At 36.4% G+C, this 16,107-nt stretch overlaps 2 protein-coding genes across 2 annotated transcripts; one reads left to right on the forward strand and one right to left on the reverse strand.

Moving 5' to 3' along the window:
* Positions 1-1,345: 1,345 nt before the first annotated feature.
* LOC311087519 (F-box only protein 15) lies at positions 1,346-11,379 on the forward strand (the record flags this gene model as incomplete). The annotated part of the gene is made up of 7 exons (XM_084120844.1): positions 1,346-1,587; positions 2,630-2,827; positions 2,911-3,037; positions 9,435-9,517; positions 9,618-9,751; positions 10,187-10,308; positions 10,586-11,379. The coding sequence occupies 7 exons, from the start codon at positions 1,346-1,348 to the stop codon at positions 10,850-10,852; spliced, it is 1,173 nt and encodes a 390-aa protein (XP_083976970.1). The 3' UTR covers positions 10,853-11,379.
* Positions 11,055-15,323, reverse strand: agxtb (alanine--glyoxylate and serine--pyruvate aminotransferase b). Its single transcript, XM_084120409.1, has 11 exons — positions 14,810-15,323; positions 13,928-14,120; positions 13,778-13,842; positions 13,550-13,650; positions 13,162-13,232; positions 12,966-13,050; positions 12,753-12,851; positions 12,592-12,661; positions 11,896-11,991; positions 11,675-11,803; positions 11,055-11,587 (listed from the first exon to the last, which is right to left on the reverse strand). The coding sequence occupies exons 1-11, from the start codon at positions 15,062-15,064 to the stop codon at positions 11,480-11,482; spliced, it is 1,272 nt and encodes a 423-aa protein (XP_083976535.1). The 5' UTR covers positions 15,065-15,323; the 3' UTR covers positions 11,055-11,479.
* Positions 15,324-16,107: the final 784 nt, after the last annotated feature.

A 16,107-nucleotide genomic window follows, 5' to 3' on the forward strand; every position in this document is an offset into this window, starting at 1 on the left:
AAAAGTTTCTCCTGCTCCTAGCTCATGGACACCTCCTACTCACACTCTCCGTCTCTGCAAGTTTCGGAAGGGAATGATTCAGATTTTTCTTGGCACAGCTACTAGAAGACAGACAGGTTGCTCACGTCACATCTACGTCGTCAAGCTCAGTTTGAGTCTGCGCAGTACGCTCGACCATCAGGAAGTGAGTGTTTCTAACTGACTTCACTTTTCTTCGTTGAATCCAATGGGGTCGCGGTGTCCATTTCTTTTACTGTCTATGTCAAAAACTAACAAAACATCTGTTTGGTTTTTATTATCATCTCTATCACGCTCACGCTCACATGACATTGCAGTTTTCATCATCATGAAAGTTTATTATCTGCATGCGTTTTAAAGCCATATCAGTCTAAACTTCTTTATTTATGGTTTTCTGAGCGCACACATCCGAAGCACGTGGATGGCAGGCGGCGCATCCTGTGAGTACTAAACTAGTTCTTTTTCACGTGTTATGTCAAAAACACACAAAGTTCACATAAACATATGATGACAAAATATGTATGTGAATGTAAACAGCAAGTAAAGAAATCGCAAGTGTATATTAGATCTGTGTATTAAAGTGGAAGCAGTGGAATATATGCTGTTAAAATGAATCAAACAAAAGAAAAACAGAAAATCAAATAAATAACTTTAGTAGCTTTAATAAAAATAAATGTCTTACTTGAATGCCGCTGTTAAATGATCTTTCAAGGAGATAAACACGGAGGATTGTGTACAGCTCACTCAGGGACCGTCAGCAGTTGTGGGAGAGGCCTAAGCATTTGTGACATCACAAAAGCTACAATCTGCAAACGTCTTGTTCTGAGACACTGCTTATGATTTATGGGGATTAAAAAAAGAGGAGTGGGTGGATTTTTACCATTATTGGGTGGTTGTATACACACACTGCGACACATTTATGTTCAAACACCATGTAAAAGTGAATTTTGCATAATAGGTCCCCTTTAACTGAAAGTAACTTGCACTGACATGTCTTAAAATTTGTCACTGACATTGTTTCTAGTGCACATTTATAAAAACTAAGGCCAAATCCTAGCTTAATCTAAGCCTTGTCTGTGAAACCAGGCCTATAAGTTTAAAATGTATTTTATTGCATGCCATTGTAGTCTTTCAACATACAAAAAACTGCACTATTCCTTGTCTGTCCAGGTTGCCTTCTGAGATAATCCTGAAGATTTGTTCTTTTCTGGATGCCTACTCTCTGTTCAATATCAGCTTTGTCAACAAGCGGTTTCATGATCTGGCTAGCAGCAAGTGAGTTCATGATATAAAGAATTTGAATAAGGAATAATATATATTAACATAGATGTCCAGTGCTCTGTGGTCTGTGTTGTATTCTTCTCAGCTTGAGAAGAAAAAGTGGAGACCCAGAGGAAGCATGATGACAGAAGCCGTGAGCAGCACAAGTATGGAAGAGAAACCTGTGGGATACTGGAAGAAGCTGCTACTCAAGGAGATGGCTGGTTGCAAGGACTCCACGTGGAAAACGGAGCTAAGACACATGAACCCGCACACGGGCATGCCAGCTCTTACAGAGCATGTTCTCAGGTAGGAAATGAGAACTCACTGCTTTTCTTTGAACAGGGCAGAAAAAGAAATCTTTTGGGACCACAAATGCATGTTTCATTACCTGCATAACATATATTTAATATTACCCAGAACTAAAGCATACCCCAAAAGTAGCTGAGCACTTTAGCCACACCTAAACTGTATGAATGCCTCAAAATATCAAACCAAGTGGGAATAGCACAAAGTAACACACATTAAGCAAAGCATTTATGAAACAACAAATTGTTATTCAAAATTTAGTAGAGATTGAGTAATATAATTTTTTCCCAATCGGTACTGATGTTTTGTTAATTTCATTTGTTTAATGTTTGTATGTCCAATAACAGATATAAAAAACATGCAGAATATTTGTAATCGTTTTAATATGATTTATTACAATAATGAATTAATAAATAAGCATTGCTTCACCACGAAAACAATAAATATTTTAAATATTATTTGTTCAGTAGTGGCCAGAAGTGAAGTCATTTACATAATCACGCTTTATTTAAATATTATTATTAAAACATTTTTTTTTTTAAAGATTTTGTAATCATATTGCATAGATGGGCTTGGAGTCATTTGTTTTATTTGTGATAATGCAATAAAACATACAAGTTGTGCAGGAATAATTTTTAGCCAGGCTGTCGTCATTTTTTTTATAAACATGCAAAAACAAGAGAGAACCAATGAAATATAAATAACTGATGATTATGTTGTAGTCAGTGTATGCTTATTTTTTGTATAGTAAAATAAAATTTGTAGCTGTAGTTGGGTGCTTTTTTGTCTAAATGGTCAAAATATATGTCTTGCTATGCTATATTGCTCTTGCTATGATATGAGAGACAAATAAAAGTAAATGCATTTTTAAACCTAAATAGAGTAAATCTATTGAAGTAGAAAAGGGTGAATACAAGTAAAAAAAAGTATTGATTAAAACGATTGTTAGTCTATCTATAAAGTTTAGAGCATCTGTCAAACTTAAGTGGAACGTCCATAGTAAAAAACGAGGAACTACATCTTTGGTTACTTTGTTTTACAGGAGATTACACATTCAGTGGGAGATCACACTCATAAGTAAGAATGGACGTGAAAGTGTCTTTAAGCAGACGCACACTTTCTTTGAAGATTCATCAGTTACGGTGTACTGGAACCGTGGTGCCTGGCCGTTCATGAGCAGTCTTAATGGCCTGAAGCTTCATGGAATAATGGGTCCATCTCTACCAGCTTCACGAGACAAGTAAGGAACACAGCTGAAAAATCTGAAGCATGCATACGCTCATACATTCATACCCTCATCTGACTAATGCCTCTTATGTGTAGGCCAAGGTGGCGCTCTCTGATTCACAAGACAAGTTTTGATAAAAGTGTACACTGGTCATTCCTTGGTGCTGACAAGCTTGTGAAGTTGCTGCGCTTTAATAATGGGATCATTGTCGGAGTCTGGCGGGTATGTTGATATATTTAGCAAAATTCAGATCATTTCAATATATTAGGGATGCACAATTCAGTACAGTATTTCTGTACCATATTTTTTTAAAGTTTTTTTTACTGGTTAATATCAGATTGGTTGATTGGTTAATATTGGATATTTATTTGTGCATTTTACATTTTACATTTAAATGCCATCATCTAAGCTCACTTAAAGGTAATTATTAAAATACTGATAACAGAGCAGCAAAATTAATCGTTAAAAGATTGTGATCTTGATTCAAACACCCATGTGATCTTATTCCTAAATTACTACAATTCAGCTATGTCAATTAAACCTTTGACAACAAGTACAATCACATGAATATGTGTTGGCGCTTCCGCTGACCCAGATAAAACAGTTGTCATGTTTAGGTATGAAACAGCTTCACAAACAAATTTTCAACCACACAGTATCATTATTTACGTGTTCAAATAATTCAGATTATTACTGAAGTACTGGGATAAAAGTTTATAGTTCGAATATAAACACTGTTGTCTACAGTCGTGATCAAAATAGAGTAAATCAGTTTGTGATAGTACTTTGATGCTTTAAATAAAGATTGTATCAATTATGCAAGGTTAAGATTGTATTAAGCCTTTATGTGCGAGTCATTGAATCATTCATTCAATTTTTTCAAACTGGTTTATTTATTTTAAATAATCGATTCAAATTAAATATTTTTTTTTAAATAGACATCAACATTTTGTCAGAACCTAGTAAATGGCAAGTTATTTTGTGTAGTTGTCCATTCAATATCATGGGAGAATTGAGTTCTCTATTTTAAACAAAATTTCCAGAATTGTGCAAACTTATTTAATAACACTGTTAAATAGAATCCATAGCAAATCTAAAAATGTATGTCCATTATTCACATTGTACCTTTTTATGTTGTTATGTGTTGTAAAGTTTTCTTTCATCGACGCAAGACCAGGAGACAGTTGGGATCGCGTTCAACGGAAGTTATTCTTTATTGAGAACTCCGCTGTACGTTGCTGTAGTACTTCCAACATGATCTGACTGAGGGAACCTTACATGGTATCTTATAGGCAATTCAGTGGGCTGTCCTTAAAGGTGCTGAACTTACACACAGCCTTAGAGATGACTACTGAATCTAATCATCTAAAGACAATAGAGGCAATTACCCCCAACTGAGATAATGGTACCCCCCAAATTGTATAAACAACACATGGTCACAAGAACTAAGACTAGGTAAACATTCACACATAGTTCAACTCTTAGTAGAAAGATCAAAGACTAACAAAACCCCTTCAAAGGAAACTGTTAAATCTAATCAGTAAATGGATGCCCTCATGTTCACCTTGAATGCCCAATACAGTATAGTTCACCTTAGTTTTTTATGTGATGTTATGTAAGGAAATAGGATAAGCAGATCTAAAACATATTTGAAATAGATTCTTAAAATTTGTTATTCTTCAGTCCCCCGTTTGAGAGTTCTTAAAGGTGCCATAGAATGGATTATTTTATTATTTTATAATGTTTCCTGGGGTGCCCTTATAATGTTAGTATGTTTTTTAGATCAAAATTTGTTATAATTTAGAAATAAAAGGCATATTTCCTAGCCTGATTTCATCCATTGATTTGAACACTCTGTTTGAAGGGGCGTGTCTGCTGTGAGACTTCAGTGTTGTTGCCCACTGCTGTGATTGGCTGACATGCTTGCATATGAAATATCTGGCATTACATGTAGAGCTATCTGGAAAACTTTTACTATTACAGCTTTTATATGTTTTTACTATTACAGCTATCGGGATTAACGAATCATGAGAAGTTTTTTTTTTAAGTATTTAGATCTATTCCCATCACATAAAAGGTTTCAGTGATGAGCACTGAGCAGATGACAGCCTGTTGATCGCGTGAATGAAGATCTTATCACTGCAACGCGATATACTGATGCATAAACAATGTTGAACGACTTTGAAAGAAAGATTATCTGTCTGAATTTGAACAATTACACATCAGAAATTCACATAACCCACTGGTTCTCCAGAGGCTCGGATGAAGGAGCAAAAAAATATTTTTGTGTTCATTTGTACAACCAAACACTGAGCAACTGCCATGCTTCGTTCGCTCGTTTGCAAGCCATGATGTCTCTCGAGGAAAAAACAATATCGCGCTGGATCTAGATAACACAATGTAAATTATCGTTAATAAAATCCCTACTTGCCGCTTGCGGGAATATAACGTTAGTTGAAATTGCCCCCTTCGTCCGTTTGAGACGCCGAGAGAAGCCTGGCTGCTTGATATTGTTGTAACAGTCCGTGGTGAAATGGGCAGAGCAACTAAACAACTTCGAATTAAACTGTAGCGGTATCCGATTATAGATAGATAGATTATAGATAGATCTGCCATTTTCCCTATGATCCTCCTCCTGCTTGTTTCTTCACCTGCAGAACTTCTGATGATTCGGCTGTGCAGTTTCGCCTGGCATTGAGCATGGGCTGGCATATGCAAATTTTTAGAGGCGTACATATTAATGATCCCATCGGTTTCGTCACAGTTGGTGTTATGTGGAGATTCGCCCGTTTTTCAGGGGTGTTTTTCAAAAACGAGATTTAAATAAGAAAGAGAAAACTATGGTGTTTGAGACTCACTGTATGTCATGTCCATGTACTGAACTCTTGTTATTTAACTATGCCAAGATAAATTCAATTTCACATTCTATGGCACCTTTAAAAACTCTCACAAAATACAAATTTAGACACTTAAAAGTTCATTTGTGTAACTTGAAAAAGTTACAGGCACAAGCATGATCTGTGTTGTTCATCTGTAATTGCATGCTGACACAGAAACAAAACATGCAATTAGGGTCTGTGAAGTCCTTAAGAGTAATTGTATTTCTGGTTGAAAACTGTTATTTCCTTGTGCTGGACGTGAGTCATTTGTTGGTTGACACACTTGATATTAACAGGTTTCCGAACCATGAAGAGTTATCTTCAGTCATATGTTGTAAAGATCGAGAATGTCTTGTAGTTTGTTCAAGTTTTCTGATGGATGACTGAAGTTCCCATAGGTCTCTGCGTTGTGTATTTTTTCTTTTTCTTTTGGGATAGTTCGTTCATCAATGGGTCTAGTTGTCTTCTTGAGGTTGTGGCTTCATATGCAGGTGAGACGTCGTTGCATATGGATCTCGGAACAAGTATTTATCTGCACAGAGTAAGAAAGAAAACAAGAGACGACAGAGCAGTATTTCTTCAAACACTAGGGTTGTAGCAGTATTTGTTTAAATACGGGTTGTATCGTTTTCAGAGTCTACTTTTGTTGTTTCATTCTTTCTTCACCACATGGCTGACCCCCGAGGCCTGTTGCACTTCGGTTCTTCCATGGGCTCCGCACTGGTCTATGTGTCCTATTCTGTCCCTGTTGTGTGCACACTGTAGAGTGTGTGAGAAAATTGGCACATTTCCATTCTCCAGTGAAACATCAGTCCTAGTAGGCATCATAACAGAGGATGGTGTCTGATTGTAATGTTTCTGTGGTATAACATTTAAGGCTGTGAGTATACTAAATGTCCCCCAAACAAAGGCTGTGACAGTCAATAAGTCTTTCGTCTTTGTTGTAAGTTACTGGGGAGATTAAGCAATCACAGCCCAAATGGTTAACACCTCAAAAAGCTTACCCACGAGTCCAATGACGAGGGGAGGGGCTGCTTCAAAGTAGCAAACAAATTTAGTAAAAGCTGCATAACATTGTTAACTTGTCTTAAGTTATTTTTGTTTTTTCTACATTCTTTTCCAAAATGTCCGTGCTTGCCACAGTAAGAACAACTGGCTTCTCTAGGACATTTGCGTTTCTGTTTCTCTGAATTGACCTTAAAGGATGCTGCTGCAATTTTTACTCTTGCCTTGACATCAACGTCTCTTTCCCAAGTAGCTAACTTGTCCAAGTTGTTTTGCAGGGTTCTATTGGACCATGTTAGTTCTAAGTAAGGCAATGCCTTTTTATGTTCTGACAGAAAACCCTGTAACCATGTGCGAACTAGGGGACCATTATCACCTAGCACCTTCTTTGAAGTGTCAGCAATTCCGCTGTAAGCAGCAGCGGTCTGGCAAAATCTTTCTGTGTACTCACAAACAGTTTCACCCTTCTTCTGTACACAACTAGTGATCTTTGACCAGTCCACGTTCGGTCCAACAATGTTCGTTAACACTCTCAAAACTCCATCTCTCAATTCATCTTTTCTGGCATTTTGAAACTCAGAATTGTTTACAGCACTTTCAAAATCATTGAATTCTGACTCAGTCAAGATCTGTGATATTAGCTGGGTGATTTCAGCTAGAGACATATCGTAGAGCCGCATCTTTTTGGACAACTCTCTCCTAAACTCAGAAAAATTTATTTGCATTGATGGCAAACTTTCAGCAATTCTCTCAATATCTTTAGGACCTAAAGATGTTTTGGCAACAGTTTGTGTTTGGACAACAGAAGAGTTGGGAGTAGCACTTTCAGTTCCCTGAGATCTTCTCCTAGCCCCACAAACCTGCACTGAATCTACAGGCTCATCCGTTACTGATTGGACGGCTACATCTGTTTCAAAGAAAGCTTTTAAGTCAGGATAATTGTTATCAGGCTGACTAACTTCTTCCACATCAGTTTTTTCTGTATTTTTGTTGCGGTTTACTTTCTTAGTCACAGAAGATAATCTAGTACGGAGCTCTTTGATCTGTTTCTCTAGCTCTGAGTTGCGCTTAGACTGTTCTGTAGCTAGTGTTAAACCAAATTCTCTGTGACAACAGATAATGGCTTTCACATTGTTCTTGCGAATACTTTCTCCTAGTACCTTCTTACAATCTTCAATTGACCATACTTTGTCTGGATCAATGCCAAATTTCTTTGTTAAATTCAATCTGACTGGCTCAGTCACGATGGAGTCCATGTGCTCTGATAACAAAGACTTGAATTCACGATCTGTCCATAAAGGTGTAATCAGTCTAGTACTTTTCCTAAACATTTTGTGAATTTCTATGTTACCACACAAACAAACACTAAACTTCTCTCTACTGTCTTACAAACAGAGGGTACACGTTAACACAGATCAACTATTGTTAACCTTCCTTGCCCAGAGCAAAGGATAACACAAATTACTAGCACTTTACGCTAAAACTTCCCTGCCTGACAAGAAACAGAGGATAAATTTAATCTCTAAAAGACTTTAGAGGATAACTTAGTTAACAAAACCCTGCAGCTGTTTGTTAACTTCTTCTCTGTCGGCGCAGAGGAAAACAAATTTGTACTGGTCTGCATTGGTTCTTTGAATAGAGTGAAACTCACCGAATCGTTGGTTGTACAGAAAACATTCGTCTGGAACTCAGTCAGCTTTGTTGAGATCTTTGAGCTTGAAGTTTCAAGATTCAGTCTGGAACTCAGTCAGGCATTGAGATCTTTTTGGAGCTTGAAGTTTTCAATCTGGAGGAAGCTGGAAAGATTCCGTCTGGCAATCTTTGTCAGATCTTTTGTTGAGCTTGAAGTTTCAAGATTCAGTTCTTTGAGCTTGAAGTTCTTTGAGTTTCCTTTTTCTCCATCCGGGTCACGGGGCACCATCTGTTGTAAAGTTTTCTTTCATCGAAGCAGAGACCAGGAGACAGTTGGGATCGCGTTCAACGGAAGTTATTCTTTATTGAGAACTCCGCTGTACGTTGCTGTAGTACTTCCAACATGATCTGACTGAGGGAACTTTACATGGTATCTTATAGGCAATTCAGTGGGCTGTCCTTAAAGGTGCTGAACTTACACACAGCCTTAGAGATGACTACTGAATCTAATCATCTAAAGACAATAGAGGCAATTACCCTCAACTGAGATAATGGTACCCCCCAAATTGTATAAACAACACATGGTCACGAGAACTAAGACTAGGTAAACATTCACACATAGTTCAACTCTTAGTAAAAAGATCAAAGACTAACAAAACTTCTTCAAAGGAAACTGTTAAATCTAATCAGTAAATGGATGCCCTTCACATTGTTCACCTTGAATGCCCAATACAGTATAGTTCACCTTAGTTTTTTATGTGATGTTATGTAAGGAAATAGGATAAGCAGATCTAAAACATATTTGAAATAGATTCTTAAAATTTGTTATTCTTCATATGCCTATATTTACTTGCAGCATTTAAATTAAAATCAGTCATTTAGACAAAATAGCATAGTGTATTTGAATATCAGCCATTATCACACATAACATGAAAATAATTATCTATTGGCTGATTGATTGGTGCATCCCTAATATAAATTATTCAGATTTTCTTTTAGAAAATAAACTTTATATTGTTATTGCAAACATTATTTAACTTCACGTCTATATGGAAGTTTTGTCTATGTTGTTTTTATTTTATGTTCATTGGTGGTGTTTGCAGGGCAATTGGAAAATTGCCTTTGTCATGGTCAACCTTCACTTCAACAAACTGATTGAAAGAAGTCTCCTTGGGTCATCATTTTGGTACTGAACTCTTAATGGGCATTATGGTTATTTAGTATGCTGCTGAAGTCGATAACGTATAGTCCCTTAACATGTAAAGTTTCTTCGTTCACATCAATAGTCCCTACATCCCCACGGAGGACACTGCTCTGGACTCTGACCATGGACGACATGGATACACACTGCACATTGTGCTTCACAATCCACTTCAGCGAATCATGTGTCAGCGCTTTTCCCCACTCTACATCAGCAGAGGTAAATATATAGTTAATAACTTCAACTTCAAAAAGTGTGCTAAAACTGAAAACTTCACTAAACTAATTTATTTTCAACATATTTTGATCGACATTTTGATATTTAAATAAAATGATATAATTGTAATGTTTTATTACCATAGTAAATAAATAAATAATCATCGTGTTTCACCACTAAAACATAAAATGTATCATTAAATATTATTTTCAATAATATTTTTATATTTCTAAATATTTTTAAGCTCACGCCATTTTATGGAGTGTCTCATTTAGCCATAGCAAGGCGTATATTGACGAAAACCCATTTTTACTTTCTTTTTTCATAGTCTGATGTGCTAGAACTCGAAACTTCACTAAACTAATTTATTTTCAACAAGTTTAAATAAGATGATATGAATAATAAGAGTGTTTGCACATTTGTTCTTGTGCTTTACAGCGCCGTTTCAAGGGGACTATGTGCAGTTGGTCGCCATTGATTTGTCTGATGTGCCTCAGCACAAGCCTGTGGCAAAGATCAGTGTCCCATGGCAAGCAGAGGGATTGCAGGGAGATGTTGAGGTACCTATGATTGATTCCTAATTCTTACACTCAAGACTGTATTTCTCCCTGGAACTGACGGGTTAGTGCTGGCATGCTATTCTTCGGATATTGTCTATAAAGAGATGGGTAGGTATCATGCTGTGTGTGAATGGGGCAAAATGCTGAAGACTTACTGTATGCGTTGTAATAGATAAGTGTGCCCTGTTTATTATTATGCATTTTGTTTAGATATGCATGTCTTAAACATTCCTTCTTTATTGAAAAGTATTAATGTTTACTTGCTCCACCTGTCTAGCGTTGCTGTATGATGACTTTGACGGTTCTGGATGAGGCTCAGCGTCCCTTCTGGTGTGTGAGTTCTCCTGTTAAGATGTGCAATAAGCTCAGAGTGGTGGACTTGGAATACGCAGGTGACCAGTTCATCATCATATACGAGGATATGGAGGGAAAGGTCAGAATGACCTTTGTGTGGATGGAAGACCTTCAGCAGTGCTTTTTGGTGCAGTTAATTACTTCATTCCCAGCAGCAAAAGTGAAAAGGCGCTTTGGGGAAGAATCTTGAAAATGTTGCAATATCTGGTTGGTTTCCATTTAGAAAAGTTGGAATGATTCTGCCAGTGCTTTGAGTTGTAAATATCCAAAGATGATTTTATTTCTCATTTCTTATTCATGAAAATGATGCCTCTTTGTCAGTTTGTTAATGTTTAAGTCTGACATTTTTTGTTGTTGTTGAGTTTCAAGAACTGTTGTTTAGTCTGGAAATGCTAAATTTAAATTTGGTAAAAGTTGTTTATTTTTGGCATCCAATTTTTCATAGTTTCATGAAGTAGAGTAAATTCAGTTAAGACAATCAATAACACAATGGTGTGTGAACATCATGTTTACTGTGTAACTAAAATCAAATTTTGAATTTGTATGAATGATTTATTTCTCAGTAATGTTTTTATGAAGGTCATTCAAGTGCTGGAGTGATGCTTTTCGAAAACGTTAAAAGGACATTGAGAAACACTGTTCAAAATGGCTGGTTTTGATTGATGAAAATTTAGAATCAGCTAAAATTCTTCTCCATTATACCAGCCGTCATGAAAACATCATATATAATAGCTCTCCCTTTACATTAATGTGTAATATCCACACTACAAGCATCACCATAAGAAATTGCAAAAATTAACAGATAAACAGGTTGCCTTTAGGCGTTGGTCTTTCGACAATGCTTTAAAGCGTCTTCCAGAGCTGCGAGAGCCATCGCAGCATTGGCCTTGTTGCAGTTGTATCCCATGAGTCCAATCCGCATTACCTAGAAATCAGTTCAGCGGATAATGATTCAGTATGTAGTTGGATGTGTTGTCGTGCACTTATGTCTTGTTTACTACCTTTTACTCACCATGCCAACAGAGGGCCCTAGACCTCCTGTAAACTCTATTTGGTGATGCTTCAGGAGGTAAGCCAGCAATTCCTTCCAGTTATATCCCTCAGGGATGGCAATGGTGGTTACTGAGGGTAATCTCAAATCCTTCGGAAATGGGAATATAGTTTAACTGCGCTCTCTTTTAGGGTATATTATTGTTCTCAGAATTATCAAGTGAATTCAACAACAAAAGTTACCCTGTCCTTGATGAACAGCTTCAAGCCCAGGTCTTCCAAGCCTTTCCAAAGATACTCTGCAACTTCTCTATGATGCCTCCACGAGTTCTCAAGACCCTTGAGCGGGCATTTAAGAATGATTAACCCCATGACATCACATACTACTCATTAAAGATCCTTTAAATGTATTAACTGCCATATTTTGTATCCAATAAACACTACTGTTCAAAAGTTTACTGTCAGTAAGATTTTTTTTTTTTTTATATCAAGGACATGTTAAACTGATCAAAAGTGACAGTAAAGACATTTATAATATTACAAAAGATTTCTATTTCTATTTATCAAATTATCCTGATAAGGACTGATAATAAATGTTTGTTGAGCAGCAAATCAGCATATTAGAATGATTTCTGAACTGGATCATGTGACACTGAAGACTGGAGTAATGATGCTGAAAATTATTTAAATTTTTAATAATATATCATAGTATTTCTGTTTTTACAGTATTTTTTGACCAAATAAATGTAGCCTTGGTGAGCATTAGAAAAAAAAGGAAATCTTACTGACCCAAACTTTTGAATGGCAGTGCATGTAATATCATAGATTCATAAATCTAAGCACCAAGCCTGTTATAGTTTAAACAAAAACACATAGTTAAGAAAACAAGCATCTAAGATTTAATTATGTCCAGCTAGGTGTTATATATCTAGCCCCTACCGTTTCAGCAAGGATGGCTAGACTTTCCCTCAGGGCAAAGAACCCAGACACAGGTCCTGTGTGATGATATCTGAAACATAGTTCAGTTAGTTTTACGCAATCCTTCACTCAATCAACTATTGAGTCTTGCAAGAGAAACTGTTTGTGTTTACCATACTTACATTCTGTCTGGCTTGCCATCATTGCCCCAGTAATTGGATAAGTAGGTCATATCAAGGAGGTACGATACTGGCTTTGTTTTCCTGTTAAACATCTTGTGGCTATATCACATTTGAGGGGAAATAAAGAACATTAGTTGATTCCACTAATTGTTAGAATGATTCTATGTGTGCAAAAACATACTCGTATATATATATTCACAAGTCTCTCCTCACCATGCTCTTTCGCTAAATGAAATTGGTGCTGTGCCGGGTGGAGCATTCAAGGCTTTTTGGGATCCAGTATACAGAATATCAATATCTACAAAGAAAAAGAGGATTCATTATGTAGGACACAAATGGTTGAATTTAATCCACAGGCTTTTACATAGAGATTTAGAATATGCACATGATCAAATGGTCTTCCACTCACTTTGTTGGTCCATTAAAAGTGGTGCAGCTCCCAATGATGCCACTGAATCCACTAAGAGCAAACAGTTGTATCTGTAGAAACAAAACCACGCAAGAGCACATCAGTGGACCATACAGAACACAAAACTACTTAATCGTGTTTTTAATTCACCTTTTATTTTCCCTTTACATTATTTTAACATTCCTCGGACCTCATTTATTCCCAGTAGCCAGATGTTTATGTTTATGTTGTTTTACACTCCTGACAGTTGATTTGTGAATCTCTACAGTGTAGCCTATGCCAATCATAAAATCTTCAAAACAGACCTCAAAAAGAATCATTAACATTTTTAGAAAAATAGTACTATAGAAGTCAGACATTAAGCTAAATGATTGTTGAATATTCTTACTTGTGACACATTTCACCAACGCCGTCCATTGGGTGCACCAGTCCAGCTGATGACTCTCCATGTGTGAGAAAGAAGAGAACAGGCTTATGTTTAGCCAGAGCCTGTAGAATGACAAATGTTGGTTAAAGAGCAGTGATTTGCTTTGCTAGTCATATAACATACAGTGGCTATAATAGAAACAATATGCAATGGGAACTTATAATTTATGTATGAAGTAAACATTTTAACCTGTTCAATTTCTGCAGTTGTAAAATGTCCTCCGGGTGTTTTTACCAAGGTGTGAACCTTTGCACCTATGGAAAGAAAGGTGTTTAAAGTGTGCTCTCATCAACAGATAAAGAACCAAACAATGGGATGACATTGTTATTAGATTCATACCCATCCGCTCAGCGATTTCTGCAACTCGTTCTCCCCAGATTCCATTGACGGCAACAAGAACACTTTCTCCAGGCTCCACAATGTTGAACACTGCACATTCCATCGCCGTGTGGCCGGAGCCACTCATGGCCAGAGTCATGTTGTTACTGGTCTGAAAAGCATACTGGATTCCTTTCTTCATATCATTCATAATCTATGACAAAATGTGTACATTGACTGTTAGAAACTTCAAAACAATAGTTTCAATAGAGTTCAATAGTTTCCACAAAGGCAGCTCAGATCTATGAATCAATGATTAAAAATATATTAAAATGACTTGATTATTTAATTTTTTTGTTTTGTTTTGAAAAATCCAAACAAAAGTAAAACACATAGGTGGTGAAGCAGCCCAGAGATTCTGTCCAGAAGAAATGTTGGCACAAGTAGTTTGGCATGTTTTTTTGAAATAATTATTTCTTAAATGCTTCATTGCTCTTTTGTTTTAAAATACTATATCATTTATATAATAAAGTATTTAAAATATTTTGTTAATAAAATATTATTTAATATTTCAACTTTATTAAGTTTTATAAAAGGACGTTTTGAATATAAATATTTGAAGATAGTTTTTTTTTACCTTGAAAAATATGTTTTAAATAGGTTTTTGAAAATAATGCTTGTTTTTATGAAAGTCATGAAATCATTTTAAACATAAATTATTAGTTTTAGGCTAAATGGTAGGTCTATTAACGATTTTTAAAAATGTATGAAACCGACATGATTACAAAAATTACATTTCTAAGAACTTTGAACGAGCGTTTTAAACCTAGACTTTCTTATTTGCCATCGACCCATATCAAAGTTTTAAAATGCGTTGGTGCAAAAACGCAGCGTAAAATTTACCTCAAACATTTCCGAGTGCATATGACCTATTATAGGTCTCCCCCCTGCCGCTAAAATACGAGGCGGCACATTGGAGGGTCCTGGTCCAAACAGGTACCGGAATGGAGCCTCGAGCGGCCGGAGCATGCACGCCGGTGGAGGGATGGTCACGGAGGACATCCCGCGGTGGACGCTGTGTTTGGTGGACCGCGCGCATTCCAAAGGCACCTTCTTTGCCAAACGCGCGCATCTGGATAGGACAGTCCTTGGCATCATGTTTCTTCTCTCTGCAGTTCGTTAAAAGGACAAAACTTTTCGTTCGTCCATTTTAAACAAACGGGTCTCTGACCCCTCGAACACAGCAACATGCGTCATGTTTTTGGCACAAAATCCCCCCGCCCTTCATCTTCCAAACAAGGTATAACGGTTCAGGGGTAGATAAGAGGGATGTTCTGAAAAACATAACAAAATAGAACAGGGTGGTAGTAGCACAATGATCGAGAAGCTTGTCCTGTATTATTATATAAGGCTGTGTTTTTTGTTTAGTTTTTTCGTCCTTTGATTCGATATTTGAACCCTTAGTGTCCTGAAACCTCACAAAAATAGGCTACGTAAACAGAGCACAGGTGTTTATCTGAACTTTTTCACAAAGTTAAACTGCGCTGTACTGAGAGATTAAAATGTTGCAGTCAATCGGTGGACAGGGATTTAAATGCAGTATTTTATATTTTGAATGGATATTTAGCCTATATTTAGGCTATTCATATTGTTAGATTAGGAGATAAGTAAGTTTGATGCTGGTTTAGTTAGTTTAAAACTTCTATATACCCTCTTCAGGTAAAGAGAAATGTAGAAGTAGTAAGGCCCATATTTGCATAAATGTTTTATCAAACAGACAAAAGTGAGTTTTTGTTTACATCCTTTACAAAGTGCTCTATTGATTCATTTATTGTCCACTTGTTTACCAGCTCATGAGTTGTAAGTACCAATGTTGTTCATGTGTGTTTGTTTACAACAACCAATCGACTGTATGATTGGTTGTTGTAAACAAACACACATGAACAACATTGGTACTTACAACTCATCTCATTTGTCTCTCACTTGGTCTGTGCAGCACATTGCACTAGATCTTCAGAGCATGTATGGCTGGTGCATATATAATTCTGATATTTCAGTTTACAAACTTTATGCAATTTTGTTATTTTGATTCTCAATTTTTAATGTGGTTTTATTTCAGTGTTTAAAAGAAACTACAATTTTTCAGAATTGTTTCAACAAATGTCTATGGTAATAGTACAGTGAAGAAAGTTGCAAACTAG

This window comes from Abramis brama, assembly GCF_963993115.1.
Source record: "Abramis brama genome assembly, chromosome: 7".
NCBI lineage: Eukaryota > Metazoa > Chordata > Actinopteri > Cypriniformes > Leuciscidae > Abramis > Abramis brama.